Source organism: Pogona vitticeps, chromosome 2 (genome assembly GCF_051106095.1).
Source record: "Pogona vitticeps strain Pit_001003342236 chromosome 2, PviZW2.1, whole genome shotgun sequence".
NCBI lineage: Eukaryota > Metazoa > Chordata > Lepidosauria > Squamata > Agamidae > Pogona > Pogona vitticeps.
The window spans coordinates 249,197,298-249,217,362 of NC_135784.1; the positions used below are offsets into that span (position 1 = coordinate 249,197,298).

The 20,065-nt window shown below is 38.7% G+C and overlaps 1 protein-coding gene and 1 long non-coding RNA gene across 2 annotated transcripts in view; one reads left to right on the forward strand and one right to left on the reverse strand.

Moving 5' to 3' along the window:
- FBN2 (fibrillin 2) overlaps positions 1-20,065 on the forward strand; it is a 226,226-nt gene that overhangs the window by 183,692 nt on the left and 22,469 nt on the right. Inside the window, exons 46-56 of the mRNA XM_072992394.2 lie at positions 116-232; positions 1,760-1,888; positions 3,738-3,857; positions 8,964-9,089; positions 12,095-12,247; positions 12,775-12,840; positions 14,985-15,110; positions 15,230-15,349; positions 16,308-16,430; positions 17,079-17,210; positions 18,954-19,079. Of these exons, the coding sequence (XP_072848495.2) occupies positions 116-232; positions 1,760-1,888; positions 3,738-3,857; positions 8,964-9,089; positions 12,095-12,247; positions 12,775-12,840; positions 14,985-15,110; positions 15,230-15,349; positions 16,308-16,430; positions 17,079-17,210; positions 18,954-19,079 (1,338 nt within the window). The remainder of the gene's footprint in view (positions 1-115; positions 233-1,759; positions 1,889-3,737; positions 3,858-8,963; positions 9,090-12,094; positions 12,248-12,774; positions 12,841-14,984; positions 15,111-15,229; positions 15,350-16,307; positions 16,431-17,078; positions 17,211-18,953; positions 19,080-20,065) is intronic.
- LOC140704901 (uncharacterized) overlaps positions 11,251-20,065 on the reverse strand; it is a 35,514-nt gene continuing 26,699 nt past the window's right edge. The window contains exons 3-4 of the long non-coding RNA XR_012084386.2: positions 12,124-12,232; positions 11,251-11,389 (exon numbers count right to left, since the gene is read on the reverse strand). This is a non-coding gene — a long non-coding RNA (uncharacterized LOC140704901). The remainder of the gene's footprint in view (positions 11,390-12,123; positions 12,233-20,065) is intronic.

Sequence of the window (20,065 nt, forward strand, 5' to 3'; positions counted from 1 at the left end):
TGTATCATACCAGGATGAAACTGTGAAGTATAAAAGTTTTTAAAAAGATTAAGTTGGTGATTAGAATCTCCTAATCACATAATCACTCTTTTGTGCTAATATTTTCTTTGTGTAGATGTTGATGAATGTGAAAGACATCCTTGCGGAAATGGAACTTGTAAAAACACAGTTGGATCATATAACTGTTTATGTTATCCAGGATTTGAGCTAACCCATAATAATGACTGCATGGGTAAGATAATTAATAGAAACTACATATTTTTATTCAGAACAAGAGATAATACAAAGAGTTCATACAGAAACATGTGGACAGTCAAACTATTATTATGGTCAGGATCTTGAAAGCACAGAAATAATTTTCCAGTTTAATAGCTAGAATTAAGATAAACAGTTATTTCTGGTTCTCTTTTTAAATGACCTCTTATATTTCTCAGCTGCTCACTTGTTGCCTCATAGTCCTTGACCAACATGTATGTAACAGGAGAACATACATGTTTATGAGTCAAAAACAAGTAGATGGCTTGCTTTCAAAATACATAGGGCCAAATTATTTGTGCATAGATTTTTTATTGCATCTCTTTTTTTTAATTTTTGGGGTATTGGCCCAGATCCCGCTATACAGTTACACTGGTGGGGAGGGTAATGATGTAACTCTAAATGACAGACTGCTGCTAATTAATGAATCACTGGTTAGATTCTTGGTCATGTGGCAACCCACTTAACTGGCATGCAATGAAGAATCCAAGTGGTGATTTATTAAGTAGTGGCAATTTCAAGGTAGGCCATTGCCCTTCTGTCAGCATAAGGCTCCAACAGGATCCCACCCACCCCCATCCCCCCAGTCCCAAAAGTATAATTGCTGCCATAGCAAATTGCAGAAATGCATCCATCATTCAATAATTGTCTCCAGAGTTTCTTCCTTGTGATGGATCATCATCCCACATGTGTTGCTGGCAAGGCTGGGATTTGATCACCAATAGCAGCAGCAAATTACACTGGAGTAAAAGGTTACTGATGCTTACTTTTTCCCCAGTAAAGCATTTCAAAATTGCTGCTCTTCTTTCACCTCAGCTGAAATGCCAATTTTTCATTTGCCCTCCAAATCTGCTGCAATTTAATCTTCCTTCCACTTGAGATGCTGCTAGGAATAAAGAGGCAAATTGAAGATTTCTCCCTCTTTTGTTTTTTCCAGTGGAGTAATAATTTCCTTTGGAGTTCAGGCTTCCATTGGGGTATATAGGAAAGGATTTAATATAATCCACCAGTGCTCTTGTAACAATACAAGCACTCCCTCCTCCATGTGCTGCTTTTAAGGTTAAAAAAAAGAGTCTAGTTGCAAATCTTTTCAATCATGCAAATTTCCTTCAGTATGCCCATATTGGATTTTAAAGTAGACATGAGCACGTCCTTCCAGCATAGGTTTATATTCTTTGAATGATTTAATTGCTTCTTTTTCATAAGTGAAAATGACAACGGAGTCAGAGAATTCCGAAGACTTCATCATAGATTTGCCTCTTCTAAGCTGATTTCATGCCATTTACAGTGTTGTAATACAGTGTGTTTAAATAACACATATGGCTTAAAGTACCAGAGAGATGCTTTTTCACTCATAAGGCATTCTTCTCTCACTATGATATAGTTTTTCCATGAAACTATCTGCTGGATCTGTTTATAACATACTGTGGCAACTGTGTCTGCATATACATTCCATTTTGTTGACCTCATGAGAAATACTTAACGTTTTCTTGCTTATTTATAGATATTGATGAGTGCAGTTCCTTCTTTGGGCAGGTGTGCAGAAATGGAAGGTGTTATAATGAAATTGGTTCTTTCAAATGTTTATGTAATGAAGGTTATGAACTCACTCCAGATGGCAAAAACTGCATTGGTATGTATGAAAGCAACTGCCATGTAAAAAAAGTACATTGAGTTAAAACTAAATGCTGTGTACACTTAGCTGGGATTGGAACACCAGCTGCTGGAAAACACCAGTGGAGAGGCACTCTTTGCTATCGTGTTCTCCTTATGGATTTCCCATTGGCATCTGGATTTCTGCAACAGAAGGAGAATCTTAGGCTCCATGTGGGACTCATTGTTGTGTAAATATGTATAGCACTGTCCCTCCCTTTTTTCTCAGTATACATGCAGATTTGAACAATCCTATGTATATTTACTTGAATATAAGGTACACCGAAGTAACTTCAGTGGCAGTGCTGCTACTATAGAAACTGGCAGTATGACTACTGAGGATATCAGTAGGATCATGGTCAGTCTAATGACTATGGAAATTGCCACCATAGCCATCAGTACTGGGAGGTAAAGTGACATGATCAGCTTCCCTGGAATCTGATGTGTTAGCAGTTTCTTTTGCGGCTGATGGGGAAATAAGCAGTATCAGACCAGACAGAGGCCAACTGTGTCTTAGAGAGCAGAGGATTACATTCACATGGTCCTAGAAGCTGTCCTTTGGTGATAAAGATGCAAAATACAGGGAGAGCACTGGACTTTAATGGGTGCAAATGCATATTTTCATACCATGATAGCAGAAGTCTTCTTGGAAACAAGTACCTCTATACCAGTGAGGTGATCATCTGTTTTAAACATGACCAAGAAGAATGTAGTCGTGAATGATACTTCTAAGAAGTCCCAGCCACAATTCTTGTACTCTGAATCCCTGGACTAGTAGGAAACTATAGAACCATGCCAGGATGGGGAGAACCAGATTGGTGATTAATGGTGACAGAAGGGTCCTTTTTCCTACTTTCTCTGTGGATAAAGAGATAATATGTTTTAGCCATTGCCTTCCTGCTCTTCTCCCTATCAAAGGATATCCCCTGGGTTTGTAGGGGTTGAAGTTCAAGCAAGGAAGATACTGGAAATGACTACGATACATTAGTTGGTAATAGGAATATGCTCTACCCAACTGATCCAATATACACAGAGATAGAATACAAGCAAACTAAAAGAGGGAAATTTACGTTCTGGTAAGAGTCCCACAAGACTGAGAAGACTTCTAGTCAGTGCTGATGATGCAGCAGTCAATAAGGAGCTAAGTGGGAAAAATAAGAGCACCCCCCTTTGAGGAGGAGAAGGACAAGCTTCTGACCAAAGTTTCCAGTCAGGCACAACATTTGTATGTGTTGAATCAGCAAGATAAACGTAGTTATGTTATTAGCTACAGATAGCTGCACTAAGTCCCATTTCCAAAGGTAAGGTATAAATCAAATAAATAAATACAGATTTATTTGACAGACCACCTGTCTCTTTCCTTCTGTTCATTAAAAGCCTGTTCTTTCTCTTTCCAGTTGTGATTGACAGGAGGTTGTAGTGGCTTGTAGAGCTAAATGTTGCTACACCATTTAGTGGTGTGAAGTGGGATATTCTCACTCACAATTAGAGTCTAGGGTTACGATCTAATGTCAGAAATCTTACAGTGAACTTTTTGAGTGGCTGCCTTACATTAAAAAAAAAAAAATCTTCCCAAGTATGATACTTTGTTAACTGTGACAGCAAAAAAAGAAGAATTTTGTATAGTTATCTACAGGTAGCTGCACTAATTCTCATTCTCATTACAAAGTCAGGGTGTAAATCAAATAAATGAACACAGATGACTTCAGAGCACAGATAAAAAAATCCTGTCCCAGTTCATCTCTATAATATTTGCATATTTTGCCTTTTCTGTATCAATTCCAGAATCTCTAAATTATTTTTATTCCCCCCCCTTTCATTCTCTTCAGATATTAATGAGTGTATGGTGCTTCCGGGGTCATGTTTTCCTGGTACATGTCAAAACTTAGAAGGATCGTTCAGATGCATCTGTCCGCCAGGATATGAGGTGAAAAGTGAAAGCTGCATTGGTAAGATTGCATTTTATTTTATGAATACTGACTAAACATAGTAAAGTACAGGGCTTAAATATTTAAATTTTTAGTTAATATTCAAACATTGCATTACTCATTCAGTGACTTTTGTCTAAGATGTTGCTTTGATGTTGATGTTTTCAATAAAGTGAATTGGATAAATTATTTCTGATTTACTGAGTCTGTTTTGTTTGTACGTAATGCATATTGATCCATTTTCAAATGGATCTTCTTTTTTGCACAATCTCAACTTTGGGCAAAAGTCCAACACAAGTTACTTAGAATTTGTTATTATTTTTATGTGCCATCAAGTTGATTCCAGTTTATAGCAACCCAATGGATTAGTGACAGCCCAAAGGTCCTGTTGTCAAAAGTCCTGATCATTTCTTACATACTCAAGATTGTGGCTTTTTTATTTTTAATTATTTTTATTTATTTATTGGATTCTTTTACTGAGTCAACCTGTGACAGGAACCCTGACTAATCAGCTTAGTAACAGGAAAACAAGGTGATTGGCTGAGTGACGTATATGGTCAGGCTATCCTGGAGCCTAAAGGAAGAGGGGACTGGAAGGCTGGAACAAAAGGAGGAGAGCGTAACAAAAAAGAGGGGGTGTTGTTTGGCTGTTGGGTTATTGAAACTGAAGAATAACTGAATTCTGCTCCCAAGTTGATGTTACTTGGTAATAAAAATATATCATTTTCATTCTTTAGCCACTGGCTATGGTGTGGTTAATGGCTGATATCAAACTTTTTAAGAGAAAGGTATTTTTAAAAATGACAAGCCGAAGTTGGAGTTGGCCATACAACCTTTCTCATGTTAGGTCTTCCTCTTTTCCTGCTGCCTTCAATTCAGAAATATGTTATGTCAAAGAATATAGTTTTAAAAAAAATATTGAAGGTTTTCCCAAAATATGACAATTTTTTGGCCTAACAAATAGCTTTCAGGATTAAAGCTTAGCAAGCAGTACTAGGCAACTTGTCTGGCGTGGGCTCGGATGCATTGCTCCCACCAGGCACCGCACCTTCCTTTCAAAACATAACTCTGCAGGGTTCCAGTACCCATCACTGTGCAAGACCCTTCTGCTGTCTTTTTACTATAGGATCATTAGGGCTAAGTATAGTACAGTGATGCCCCACTTGACGACGAATCCACTTTACGATGAGTTGAAACGATGATTCAAAGGGTTTTTTTCACTTAACGATGATCGGTTCCCTACTTCGGGAACCGATTTTCCGCGTAACGATGGTTTTAAAACAGCTGATTGGCGGGTCGCAAAATGGCTCCCCACTGTGCAAAATGGCTCCCCGCTGTGTTCAGGATGGATTCCTCGCTTTAGAGGCACCAGAAAATGGCCGCCCTATGGAGGATCTTCACTGGAGGATGAGGTATTTCCCCCATTAGAGCGCATTAACCAGTTTTTAATGCATTCTAATAGGTTTTTTACTTTCGCTTGACGACGATTTCGCTCTACAGCGATTTTGCTGGAACGGATTATCGTCATCAAGCGGCGCACCACTGTATATTTCTTTCTAATAACTCAATGATTATGAAAAACACATCACTATATTATCTGGAAATTGCATCATGGCAACTAGACTTCTTTCTTACTAGGTTGAAACATTTCGCTACTCATCCAAGTAGTTTCCTCAGTTCTCAAGAGAGTTGGTGGAGACCCCTGATATATCTTTCACATTGGTTTCACTTCCCCCTGGTCGGAATAGGCTCATTAGATGGACAAAGGACTGGGGGCGAGTAAAAATCCCACTTCTGCAGTCCTTCTCCACCTATTGTCATGGGTCATTAACCGTCGTTAACAGTGGTCTTTCTGGTGTGTGGTCCTGATCTTTCTAGGAACAGATGAAAGGGCAGCATGATAAATAGGAGACATTGTTTCTAAGGCCTCCACCCCTGTTGAGTGAGGGATTTTCTTTATGCATATGTATGGCCTCCCTGACCATCTCCAGTCCTTTTCCTTCTAAGGAGCCTCTTCAGACCAGGGTGAAGTGAAACCAATGTGAAGAATATATCAGGGATCTCCACCAACTCTCCTCAGAACTGAAGAAACTACTTGGATGAGTAGCAAAATGTTTCAAGCTTATAAGAAAGAAATCCAGTTGCCATGACTCAGCTTCCAGATAACCTCACCTGGATGACTGAAAATCTTCACAAATCACTATATTATTTAACTCCTGCAGTATTATGTTCAGATACATTTTATCATTACTTAGGTTTCAAGATAAACTAGTCATGTTATTCCCATTTCATAGAATGGAAAAGTAGTTGTAGTAGCTAGGACCCACAGGCAGGCCTGCAATGGAATGAACTCAGTGGGCAGTTGCACAGGGCAGGCAAGGGGAACATACTTAGCCAAGCCAAGCGCTTTCTTCAGGTGGGACTATTCTAGCTTCTATTCTGATTAAAGCATTAGGGATACAGTGTGATACAGCAAACAGAAGCCTCTGTGCTGCAGGGTCAGAAGGCCAGCAGTCGTAAGATCGAATCCACACAACGGAGTGAGCTCCCATCGCTTGTCCCAGCTCCTGCCAACCTAGCAGTTTGAAAGCATGTAAAAATGTGAGTAGATAAATAGGTACCACCCGGTGGGAAGGTAACAGCATTCCGTGTCTAGTCGCACTGGCCACGTGACCACAGAAACCATCTTGGGACAAATGCAGGCTCTATGGCTTGGAAACGGGGATGAGCACCACGCCCTTGACTAAATGTCAGTGGGAACCTTTACCTTTACATTGTTTTCAGCTTTAAATATTGCCTTTCAATGATGTAAGCCAGTTTGGGTCCTTTTTAAGGAGAAAGCCAGGGTAAAAGTATTTTAAATAAACAAACAAACAAATTTGACGGAGTAGTAAAGTTTCACATAGCACACAGGTGAAACATTTGTATCAAGCTTGTTTCTGAGGAGCTGCTCTGGCTAATACTGTATGAAGAAAATTATCACAGCAGATTAAAGTCAGGTCAGATGCTGTTAGCTGTCATGAGAAGAAGAAAACATGTTAGTGTTTCAACCTTGCATTCCTGCACTGTCGTGTCTGAGCAAAGAGAATGCAAGCTAAGCCACCTTTTCACTCCAGATGAAGAATTATGAAAGAAAGAACACTAATTTGTAGGGTATGGAGATCAGAAGAGCACTATGGGATTATGATTAAACCACTTCTAATACTAAGGGAATTGTTCCTTGTCACAACAAGATCTGTAGGATCTATTTTGGCTGTTAGACTGAAAGTTTTCCATTTGCTGGCTATTTGAGACACTGATAGACTGAAAGTAGACTAGAAGGTGGAATGTAGTAGTTTTGTCAAATGTTACAATTACTGGAGATTTACTGTGTCTCTTGGATAATTGCACTTTTGTACAATTATGTGCCAAAATATATGCAGTTTAAGAAATCCAAATTTATCCAGCCTTTAAACTTTAGATGATGTTGATTAGAAGGACATGTACAGAGGACTTCAGAGAAGGAGAATTACTGACTCAGAATTTTAAAGATGTAACTAATCCTTGATTAGATAATAGAAATCAAAAGAGAAAGTTATTGATTACAGCAAATAGCTTGGAGTAAGGCGGTGTGAGAAGCAGTTCTCAGAAATGCCTGAATACATTAAGGCCAGAAACATCTGAGATAACATAGCATTCAAAACACATACAAATGCAGAAAGTTTCATATAAATGCACACCTGAAAACAAAAAACAGTTCTTGAGCAACATTTGCAGTGAACAAATAAAAATCAAGTACTCCCTTTGGAACTCACAAACATACAAACTCTGAGCTGTCTTTCTCGATCAATTGGATTGCATCTATCTTCTTTGAAGATACCTTTCATAGAAATACTTGCCCTCAGTTTTGAGTGAATCCTCTTCTTTTCCCCGTATTGCAGAGTATGTCAGTACAACAGAAACACCCCCCTCAAGTGATTGCCTTTTGTGTCTCGGAAAAAAAAATGCTTTCTTAGTATAGCACAGTGTCAGATAAGCACTGCAATTTCTCAAATTGTTAAATGAATTCGGCGCTATATCACTTGCCAATTTTTTAAAGAGCCATGGAAGAGGATGCTGTTAATGACAGAACAGAGTGGGTGACCTGTGATCCCAGTGAGAACTATAGCAATTTGAGGTGCAGCGTGGACTCATTACCCAGAAATTTCCAGGGACAAATATGTGTGGAATACAACGGTGGTTTAACTTCTGCAGGAAAATTTGAATCAGCCTGAATCTACCCAGGACAATCTCCCATTCTAGTCATACCCTTGCAATTTGCATTTTTTTAAATAATGGAAGAGTGCTTTCTTGAATGACACTTACTTCTAGATAAACATTACTAAAGATTATTAAGAGGACACTACTGGCTCCTAGAACGCTCCATGCTTAATAAGTACAATATATTTTAGTGCTACGTGGAATTTATGTTTTAATTGTGTTCCTTGATAATCATAGAAGTGCAGACTCTCAGTAGTCATGAACTGCTATAATAAGGAAAACTTAATTTGACCATGTTTATAGTGAGGGAACTATGTAATAGACAGTAAAATATTTATTTAAATTTCTCTTTTGCAGCTGATAACAAGATTTTAAAAAGCAGTGAAATATATTACCTTGTTAGGTTTACAAAACATATAAATGGAAAGTTTGCTATAAAAATACTTACATTTATTTTTTACCAAACAACAAATATTCAGAATTGTAAAACTGCAAGCTTTGCATTTTTTTATTAGTATTTATTTGTCATTTCTATACCATCTTTTTTTCCAATTGGGACACAATGCAGATATTAAAATATACTGCTCAAATCTTGATTCTTGACAACCTGCAATCTATGTATGTTTTGCTATTGAAGTAATTTCCCTTGTACGGAATGAAGTTGAAAACAGTAACTGTGGGAAAGCGGCTGATGTTCTTGGAAATTTCGTGTTTGTGAAGACTCTCTTGTTTATCAAAAATAATGCAGAACAAAAAGCGTTTATAAAGGGCACACATTATAAGGCAATCGTTTTAAAATCTTATTATGTCCAAATAACCCACATTTTTCATGAGCTCACAGGGAAAAAAACTGCTTAAAAATAATTAATGGTTTAATCATATTTTCAGATATTGATGAGTGCAATGAGGATCCCAACATCTGTCTCTTTGGATCCTGCGCGAATACTCCTGGAGGATTCCAGTGCGTCTGTCCAACAGGTTTTGTAATATCTGACAATGGCCGGAGATGTTTTGGTAAGCACAATGCTTGTAGCAGGTCATAACAGTCAACACACACATGGAAGAGCTGGTTGGCCAAGCTATAAACAAAAATTTGGGTCTCTTGTATCTATTTATGGGAAACATTTCTTCCTCATTGTGCCATTGATAAAGTCAAGGGACTAGCATAATTATGAAGTTATGAGTAAAATACTTTCCCTCAGCATTTCCTTGCTGAGGGAAAATCGGCGTGGCTTCTCTAAGAGTAAGTCTTGCCTCACAAACATTTTAGAATTCTTTGAAAAGGTCAACAGGCATGTGGGTGCGGGTGAACCAGTGGATACAGTGGGGTCTCGACTTACGAATGGTTCTACATACAAACTTTTCAACTTACGAACCTGCCCAATAGGAAATTATATACTCAACATACGAACTTCCCTCGAGTTACGAACAGGAAAAAAGTGTCCCCTCCCTCCCCTTAGAGGCTTCTGGAGGGGGAAAAAGGTCAGAAACTTAAAAATAAATAAAAGAAAGTCACTTACCAGGCCTTGGTAGCCCCGGAACTGCAGGAAAAAAAGCAGCAAACAGATAAAAGCCGACACCCAGAAGGGAGCCTGGCAGCCATTTTGTGCTTTTCTCTGCTCCTGCCCTCTCCTCTCCCCGCCTAACAGCTGATCAGCTGGCTCTGAAGAGGCTTGGGGAGGCTTGTTCAGCACCTAAAAAGCCTCCCTGTGTGTCTTTGTGCTAAAAAAGTCAGCACAACATGCGTTAAAAATGCTTAAAAATTGGCTTCATTGAAAAAAAGATTTCAAAAGTGCTTTTAAAACTGTTCCCTGCCTCCCCCCTCCTTTCCTGAACTTTTCTTGACCTAAGGGGAAAAAAAAGAAAAAATCCACCTCTAGTGGCAGAAGGCGGAATAGTAGCTTCCCATTAGTTTCCCATTAGTTTCTATGGACGGAAAAGAGCAGATACGGATTAAATGGTTTTCAGTGCTTTCCTATGGGAAATGCAGATTCGACCTACGAACTTTTCGACCTACGAACCGCCTTCCAATATGGATTAAGTTCGTAAGTCGAGACCCCACTGTATTGTCTAATCTGTATTTTAAGAAGGCATTTGACACAGTTCCTCACCAAAGGCTGCTGAGAAAACTCCTCAGTCAGGGGATAAGAGAGCAGGTCCTCTTACGGCTTGAGTTTTGGTTGAGAACCAGGAAACAGAGGGTGGGTGTTAATGAACAATTTTCACAATGGAAAGAGGTGAAAAGCAGTGTGCCCCAGGGATCTGTCCTGGAACTGGTGCTTTTCAACTTTTTCATAATTGACCTGGAGACAGGGATAAGCAGTGAGGTGGCCAAGTTTGCAGATGACACAAAACATTTCTGGGTGATGAAGACCAGAAGGGATTCTGAAGAGCTCCAAATGTGTTTCAATATAAGAAAATGTAAAGCAATGCACAAATGGGCTCTGAGCTGTCCGTGACAGATCAGAAAAGAGATCTTGGTGTGCTGGTGGATAGCTCAATGAAAGTGTCAACCCAGTGTGCAGTGGCAGTGAAGAAGGCCAATTCCATGCTAGGTATCATTAAAAGGGGGATTGAAAATAAAACAGCCAACATTATAAGGCCATGGTACAAAACGCTGGTAAGGCCGCACCTGGAGTATTGCATACAGTTCTGGTCGCCAAACCTCAAAAAAAGACATCATGGAACTAGAAAAGATGCAGAAGAGAGCGACTAAAATGATGACTGGGCTGGGCACCTCCCTTATGAGGAAAGACTATAGTATTTGGGGCTCTTTAGAGAAAAAGTGCCTGGGGGGGGGACATGTTTGAGACGTATAAAATTATGTAGGGGATGGATAACGTGTCTGATCCAGCAGGGTTCTTCTTATGTTCCTATGTTCTTATACAATTAATAACACATATAAAGACGAAATTTAAAAGAAACAAAGCCAGAAAAATAAAATTCAGGAGATCAAATGCCTGCTTAACAAGAAAGGTCTTCACGCATTGAGAAAAGGCTGTCAGAAAGAGGAAGAGAAAGGCTACTGGTAACTCTGGTTCTTTATTATTATTTATTTATTTAATTAATTAATTTATATGCCGCCCACACTACCCAAAGGTCTCTGGGCGGCTTACAGCATTTAAAATACAATAAAGATATGTACAATTAAAATAAAATTAAAATACAATTAAAATTGCCATCAGACCCACAGCTAATATTATTTCAGTTAAAAGCCTTCTGGAACAGGAAGGTTTTGACCTGGCGCCCAAATGTCATCCGTGTCGGCGCCAGATGAATCTCAGTCGGGAGAGCATTCCATAGTCTGGGGGCAGCTGCCGAAAAGAGAGGAAGAGAAGGAAAGGAATTCTAAAGCCAAATTATAGCCACAGAGGAGACTGTCTTCTACAACCCAGCTGAGTGCAGCGCAGATGCTGGTGGAATGCAAAGAAGTACCTCTCCAGAAACCATAGTAAACAATTGGGGCTCATAAGTGTATTATCCTGAAAATCTAACAACACTGGCCGTGCAATTTTATGGTCTATTGTTAACCAGAAATTTTGATAAAGCAAACTTCACCTTCAAAGTGAATTGAAGCACATGTTGGCCAAAATCCTATTGTGTAATTGTGCCAACAAGAAATCACTGTGAGTTATGGCATTTGTCCTCTGCAGATTTAATGATGCAATCGGATGTTGACCATATTGTTTTAAATGGGAACAGGACTTTCAAGACCAAAATTCTCTTTTCAGATAAAGTGTATACTCTCTGTGTGCATTTTAAAAGGCTTCTATGGCTACTTTGACACTTCCAAATTCAGCAATAGCAAAAGGGCACAGGGGATTTAGATAGGTTTCAAAACTAGGTGGGTGGGCAAGCTACCCATGTTGCACACTCCTGACCCAACATAATTCTGTGACATTTGATTTCTCTATGAGACATTCCATATAGCTTCTGTTTCAATAACCTGGAGAACAATTAAACAATGCAATTGTTTGAAGTAATCGTGTTGTCTTTCACCCCCCCACCCCCACCCCCAGATATTCGACAGAGTTTTTGTTTCACTAACTTTGAAAACGGGAAGTGCTCTGTACCGAAGGCTTTTAATACCACCAAGGCAAAATGTTGTTGCAGCAAGATGCCAGGAGAAGGTTGGGGTGATCCATGCGAACTGTGCCCTAAAGAAGAAGAAGGTAGAGGACAATATCTAACAATTTTCACAAAAATTTAGGAAAAAGAAAGAAAGAATAACTGACCTAGAACCTTTGCTTATCTAACCACATTCTTGAGAAAATGCCCCTTCAGTGAGATTACTTTTGTGTAAGCAGTTTCAGGAATTGTATCTTTGCTTGGAGTAAAAATTAGTTCACTGAATCCCAGTCATTGAGTCACCACAGGAAATGAGTTGGCTAGAATCTAGAGAAAGTAAGCAATTAGTGGCTTTGAGTTTGGAGCTGTTGCTCTTGGCTGATATGGAAAATGAAATACTGATTACAGCTGCAGTTGCTGATTACATTGTGGATATAGTTATACACTGTGAAGTTCTATAATATTTCTTGTACATGAAAAAGCAGATAAGTCTCTCTTTCGGTAGATTTTGTTTAAAATAGGTGTATTTAGTTCTGTTTTAATTTCACCAAAGTAAATTTACTATAATCAGTAGTTATGCCAGATTGGTTTGTTTGTTTGTTTCTGATGTTCCAAAAGTGTTTTCTCACAGTTGCTTTCCAGGATTTGTGTCCATACGGTCATGGGACCATACCTGGGATTGATGATACTCGCGAAGGTATTCCTTTTCTTTGATATCCTTCCCATACACTATACGTATACGTCTTGCTTTACTACATTAGCGACTAGCGTAGGCGCATTGAATCAGTGGGAATAAGTTATTTCTAACACATTATTTTCAAGCTGTGCTAATATAAGGCACAGTTAGAGTAGGCCTATCTGAATCAATGAAACTTCTGGAGGAGTTAGCTCAGAAAATCCTTATTGATTCAGTGGGTCTGCTCTAGTGCAATGTTTATATGCTTAGTAACAGTATGCTTGGCCACAGTAGACTAAAACAACTGGAGAGTCCTAATCTATCCTTAATTTACTCAGGATGTCTTTTTTTACTTCATTAATCCAGTATTCCCAGACTGAAAGATGTCTCAGATGTGTCTCAGCCATCCTGGCTAGTTAGAATTGTACCCTAGAAGCTTTTAAAAGTGGAACTAGGCAGGCATGTAGAGCATAAGTTCATCAGTGATAAAGAGCCACAATTGCAATATCTGATCTCAGATATGTACCAGATACACTGACTGAAATCCTGCTGCTTAATATAGTAAGTCACAACTAGAATAAAACCATTCGAATCAATGGAACTTACAGTAGTGTTGACTCACCAAATTGCCATTGGTTCAGTGGGTCTACTCTAGTGCAATATTCTATTGCTAAAATCCTATTGCTAAGCACTCCAGAAACTTTTGACTGAAGTACCATTGATTGTTCAAATATGATTGTATTTTGACTCGACAACATAAGGCTTACCATAGGAATGCTTGTTCTCAACTGCTTTCCCACCCTCTACTTCATCTGGGGATTTCCCCCTTGGCAGCACAGGCTGATATATGTCTAGGACAGACAACTTAACTTCTACTGCTTGTTTACTGTTTCTGTTGCTATTACTTCAACAGATACTCTCATTATCAGCTATAGTTATGCCAATCTGTTGCTTAGTTATACCATGTGAGAGGCAAATAATGTTAACATTCAGTCACTTCTTGCTGGCAATTAACAAGTCATCACTGGGATTCCAGAGGGTGCCTGCACCTGCTGGCTTGGTGCACACTCGAGAATCCCAGTGGGGACATTTTAATTGCCCTCTAGAAAGCACAGAAAGTTATGCTGTTTGCCTTCTGCATACTGTAACTAAGCAACTAGATTTCAGCCAATAAATCTTTACTTTTAATATCATTATTGCTATTTTTTTTTGATTAAACAACCAGTGGCTTACTATATACTAAAAATTCATTTAAATAAAAAAGTAATAAAATATAAAGTAGTACAGAAAACCATAAAGAAAGCAGGACCATAAAGAAAGCTGGACCATAAAGAAAGCAGACCGCCGAAGAATTGATGCCTTTGAATTGTGGTGCTGGAGGAGGCTCTTGAGAATCCCCTGGACTGCAAGGAGAACAAACCTATCAGTTCTAAAGGAAATCAACCCTGAGTGCTCACTGGAAGGACAGATCCTGAAGCTGAGGCTCCAGTACTTTGGCCATCTAATGAGAAGAAAAGACTCCCTGGAAAAGACCCTGATGTTGGGAAAGTGTGATGGCAAGAGGAGAAGGGGACGACCGAGGATGAGATGGCTGGACAGTGTCTGCGAAGCAACCAACATGAACCTGACACAACTCCGGGAGGCAGTAGAAGACAGGAGGGCCTGGCGTGCTCTGGTCCATGGGGTCACGAAGAGTCGGACACGACTAAACGACTAAACACACACACAGAAAACCACAGTACTAAAAATGGCAGAACTAAAACACCAAATGGGCAGCATTTCAGACTCTAAAATGGAAATATTTAAACATAGTAAATACAATAGGGTATGCTTTTTAAAAATCATTTGTTAACAAAACTAGCTGAAGTGCACAAGTTTTCAACAGCTATCTAAAAGAAACCTGGTAGATATCCATAGGGCGAGTATTTCATAATCCTGATGCCTTCACTGCAAAGAAATGTTTAATGAGTGACAATGATGCTTATGTTATTATGTTTATGTTTTGGGGCATTTAAAAACAATTGTTTCTTTTTTTCAGACATTAAAACTCTATGAGAGGAACCGGAAAGGGAATTCTGCAATTGTTCATTAAAATGTATACCTGATATACTGAAAGAGTCCGAAGCAAACAGTAATAAAGATTTGACATGCCTTTTCTTTTTCAGATGTCAATGAATGTCTTGAGAGCCCAGGTATTTGTTCCAATGGTCACTGTATAAACACGGATGGATCATTCCGTTGTGAATGTCCCTTAGGATACAACCTAGACTACACTGGAGTGCATTGTGTAGGTATGTACACATGCTGTATTATATGGAAAATTTATATATTGCATATGTTGTAATCTTTGAAGTTCCTGAACTTGGCCTGCATCCCGGTTTTCAAGTTTATTTTTCTTGTTATATCCTAGATACCGATGAGTGTTCAATTGGTAATCCATGTGGAAACGGCACATGTTCCAATGTGATTGGTAGCTTTGAATGTAATTGCCTCGAAGGGTTTGAACCCGGACCAATGATGAATTGCGAAGGTAAATGATAATTTACTGTATCGTCTGACTTTCAGCTGTTAGATTACTCTGGGGTCTTATTTGGGGTATTCCTCTAACCTCCCACTATCTAGCAAAAGCAAAAAAGGCAGATTTGTTTTGTTTTATATGTGTTGGGGAAGATGCCTGCTTTTTTTCAGTGTTTGAAAACATTTCTATTATTCCATTCCATTACAATACAGAAGATGTCATTTGATAGTGGATAGGACCAAATGCAAATAAAGCAGCATATTTTATCTTAAAGTTCTAATCTCAGTAATTAAACCTACAGGAAGGGCATCTTAGCCTTCTAAAATGGAGGGGGGGTTATACAGAAGTAAAAGTTTTAAATGGCGTTTTTTCAAGAACTATCTGTTTGTGGTGCATTGGCTGTATGAGAACAATCCTGCTCATAAATTTAAAAGGATACTGAGTAGTGCAAGCACTGACGTTGCTCTGAACGGCCCCTCTGGTGTACACTCTCCGGAGTTAACCCCACTTTAATCTGCAAGCAGACAGCTGTACTTGCAGTGCAAAAATCATGTGTCAGGAAGAAAAGTATGTGTCCTTTGGTGTAGTCCCATTTACTTCTTACTTTCCTTATTAGTAGAGGGGTGGTTGGTAAACTAGTTGAAGTTTAATACAAAAAAGCAATCCATTCCCCTCTGGGCTCAGTTAACTTGCATGATGGGGCCCCAAGCAGAAAAAGGAGGACGTACATGTGTTCCTTATTTGGTATTGTGGTCAGCACATTGCAGTGCTCATGAGGGTGAGGGGCCAGCCAGGAAGGAAATGGTGGGGAATGGGGGCTATTATGCCAGTCCCTTCCCATCTGGGGCTATATGAGCACAGGCATGGAGTTATGCCACTGTTACTTCTATAAAATTCCCAGTCTGTCAGCTTTTTTAAAATACTGTATACTAACAAATTAAGCTTGTGTTTATTCTGTCTTGTTGATTAGATATAAATGAATGTGCACAGAACCCTTTGCTGTGTGCTTTTCGCTGCATAAACACCTATGGTTTCTATGAATGTACTTGTCCAGTGGGTTATGAATTGAGAGAAGACCAAAAGATGTGTAAAGGTAAAGATCTCTTTTTGTAAATTACATAATTTTATTTCAGACTAGATCACCTTTATCCAACACTACACCCAGCCTTGTTTCCACAGAAACAAACCTCCTGAGTCAATTTTCATGGGGCACGCTGAGTCACTTATAAAAGAAATGGCCCTGTTGCCTCTTAAAAACATAATAACATTTGTGGAAGAGATAATAGACCCATGACCGTGATGGAAATTTTGAGGCTTCTGGGTGTTGTAGTCCAAAAACACTTTCAGGGCCAAGGTTGGGTTTCTTAGTATAGACCTAATTTTGAGAAGAAAATATAGGTGATTTTCTCTTTTTTATTATTTTCCCTTTAGAGAGGGGCAGTATGGAGTGGCATGTACCCTGTGTAGAGACCACATGAGATTAATGTTTTAATTAGTGTGTTAATAATTTCTAGAGTTGAATTGGATCAGTTTTAAATATTAATAGCAACAAATTAGTTTCCCAGTATCTAATGTTTGACTAGTAATTTTTCAGATCTAACATTCCAAGCACTGCTCAGTATCAAGCCAGTGTGGTTTACCTCTGAGTAAAAGTATACAGAACTGCACTGAGAGTTTATTGTTTGCTGGAAGAAAGATAGATCTATACTCTAAATACAGAGGTCCTTTTGCTTTTTAAAAGATCTTGATGAGTGTGCAGAAGGTCTACATGACTGTGAATCAAGAGGCATGATGTGCAAAAATTTGATTGGAACTTTCATGTGTATCTGCCCTCCTGGAATGACCCGCAGACCAGATGGAGAAGGCTGCATGGGTAAGTATGAGGAAGGGGTGTATGTTAGGAGAGAAAGTCAATGACTGAGCCTTTTTAACTCAATAATAAACTTAGGGTATTGTGTGGGGTTGTTTGGGTTGCATTGTAACTAGTATAAACTCATACATATTGTGACATATGATACTTATAGTTGGGTGTCATGTGCACAAGTATTGGCAGCAAGTTATTTGATATAAGAGATGCTAGTAAAGATGACAAATCATGAGATGCCTGTTCAAGGCAGCAGCTGTCTGGTGGGCAAGACTGATGATGCTGATATCATATTGTGCAACTCCAAAAGCCAGGAACTAAGCCATCAGGACTTGCAATCGATGACCAATAGGAATGTGATGAAGTCACTTAACCCTGTGCTCCTCTGCAGTATACCCCTCCAATTTGAAAAACATATAAGAACAAAAGTAAAAAGTTATAAATTATAAAGTTACTATACTTTTTTAAAACGTGATCTTTTCTGATTGTTCAGAAGGGAAGGTTATACTCAATGGCCTAAATGCAAATTACTAGAGGCAAGTTCATATATAATCATTTGTCATGTTTGAATTGCAAATTGTTGGTAAACTAAGGCAAATAAGGAGAGTCATAGGGTATGTTTTATTGGGCCACATATTAGTAGATGAAATTAAGTGATTAGTTTCACATCTTAGAAAAAAAATGAAATAACTCCCTCTAAACTGTAAAAGTGTGTCAAATTGACCAGCCAGGACTGAAATGTATTTTTTTACCATGCATAATTCTATAGTGCTAAGAGGATGATGATTTCTCAAGAGGAAAAAACTTAAAACATTTATTGCCTGTTAGCTACTTACTGCAATTATACTCTGTTCAAGAAACGCTGTTAAAATCGTTCTCTGTTTCAAGACCTGAAGCCAAAGCTTGACCTCATTAATACAGATGAATACACAGTCCTACCCCATTTTAACCTCTTTATTGTCACCATTCTTTGACCACTTTTCACCAACAGTTTGTTTCTTCCTTTGCCTTGTGTGTCCCATGTTGTTCCTTAGCCCTGTGTGAGCTTTTCCTATAGTGGCTTTTTCAATAAGCGACAATTGCTTTTCCTCTCTGCAACCTTTTATTTCCACCATTGTTTGTGCTCTCTGCCTGTATCACCTATTCTTCTTACAATTCTGCATTTCTTTCTCTTTTGACAAACATTTTGGCTCAAAGCTTCAGCGTCTGAAGTCTTTTGACTTCCTTCCTGCTTTTCTTTGCATCCATGGTGCACTAGTGTCTAATTTTATCCCTTCCAGTCATATCCTCTAAATATGCTGTTATTCATCTCTTTAGCTGCTGCATGTTTTCTTAATTTAACATAAATAGCAGGCTTAGATGCACACAATCAGGACCATGGTGTATACAATCAGGGCTTTACAACTTTATGCATTGCCTCGCCCTGCAACTGAAATCCCATTCGATGTGGAACATACTCACCTATGCTTGTTTTTCACAGTAGATTTATCCCACGTACAGTAGAAAGATATCCCCCACTAGCATTCCTCCCGTTGCAGAAATCCACCCCGTCATAGACCATAATTGCTTTTGCGCTCATTGACAATGTGCACTTTTTGCTCTCAAACACAGCTTTTCTTAAACTGACTCTTTATGTCAGTCACAGCCAATTCTTTAAGTTTTAAAATATTAATATCATTATCTTGGCTGTTTTGATGAAGCACATACATGCTTAATTTTTGTTCTTGTTGTTTCAACTTGCTTGTGATAAAGATGAAAATGAATGCCGCACCAAGCCAGGTATCTGTGAAAATGGTCGCTGCATCAACATTATTGGAAGCTACAGGTGTGAATGTAATGAAGGCTTCCAGTCCAGTCCATCTGGAACTGAGTGCATTGGTGAGTAAATCTATGTATGCAATCCTTTGTATTTTAACCAGCTATTCGGTGTTTTAATCCTCTAATAGCAGATTAAAATACAGAATACTGTAAATCTTTGAAACACCTTTCCCAAACTGGGTTTGCAGCTTGATGAAATAAAAATAGCTATCTGGGCAGCTTGTAAGAAGGAGATACTGTACAGTTCTTCTGTAAAATACATTTTCAGAAAACAGGTGGTGTGGGAGAAGATTAGTTAAACCCAAGAAGCTAGGCAAGCTGTATCAAAAAGTATCATGTATGTATGTCAGTTCTGCTCTTCTATGTACGTACATACAGTATGTATTTCCCTCTTATGCAGCGCACACGCAGACACATCCATAGTTTGCTCAGGCCTTTTGTGCCATGGCACCAGAAAACATTGCTTTTCAGCAAGGCCCTTAATGACATCCTTGCTTGATTTCATGCCTTGCATTCTGTCTTTTAGCTAGAATTTATGCCTCTTGTGATTGTTGTACTGTTTTAATTTCTATTGCTTTCATTTATACCCCTACCACTTTTGGGGGCTATTTTAGTATGTTTTAAAATGCCCTTTAGTATTGCACTAATGGGCTGGTATACAAATGGAAGGAAGGAAGGAGGTGATCTTTGATAGTGATAATGCTATTATCACTCACACAAACATTATCCTTCACTGGGGTTTACCTTACACATTTGCTTATAATTTTGTCGAAGCAAGCCCAATGAAGAGTTTTGTGGCACGTTAAAAACTAACATGTTTTATTTGCCATAAGCTTGCATGGATTGCAACCCTCTACTTTAAATGTATCAAGTCTGCATGGAGACCATACAAGCCTTTCTGGAAATTTATAATATCTATTGTGCTTTTTCCCTGGGGTTTTTGTTTGTTTGTTTGTTTTAAACTCTTAAGCCATAAAATATGCTTATATACCGTCCCATAGAACTTAAAGCACTCTGGGTGGTTTACAGTTTAATTATGCAGGCTG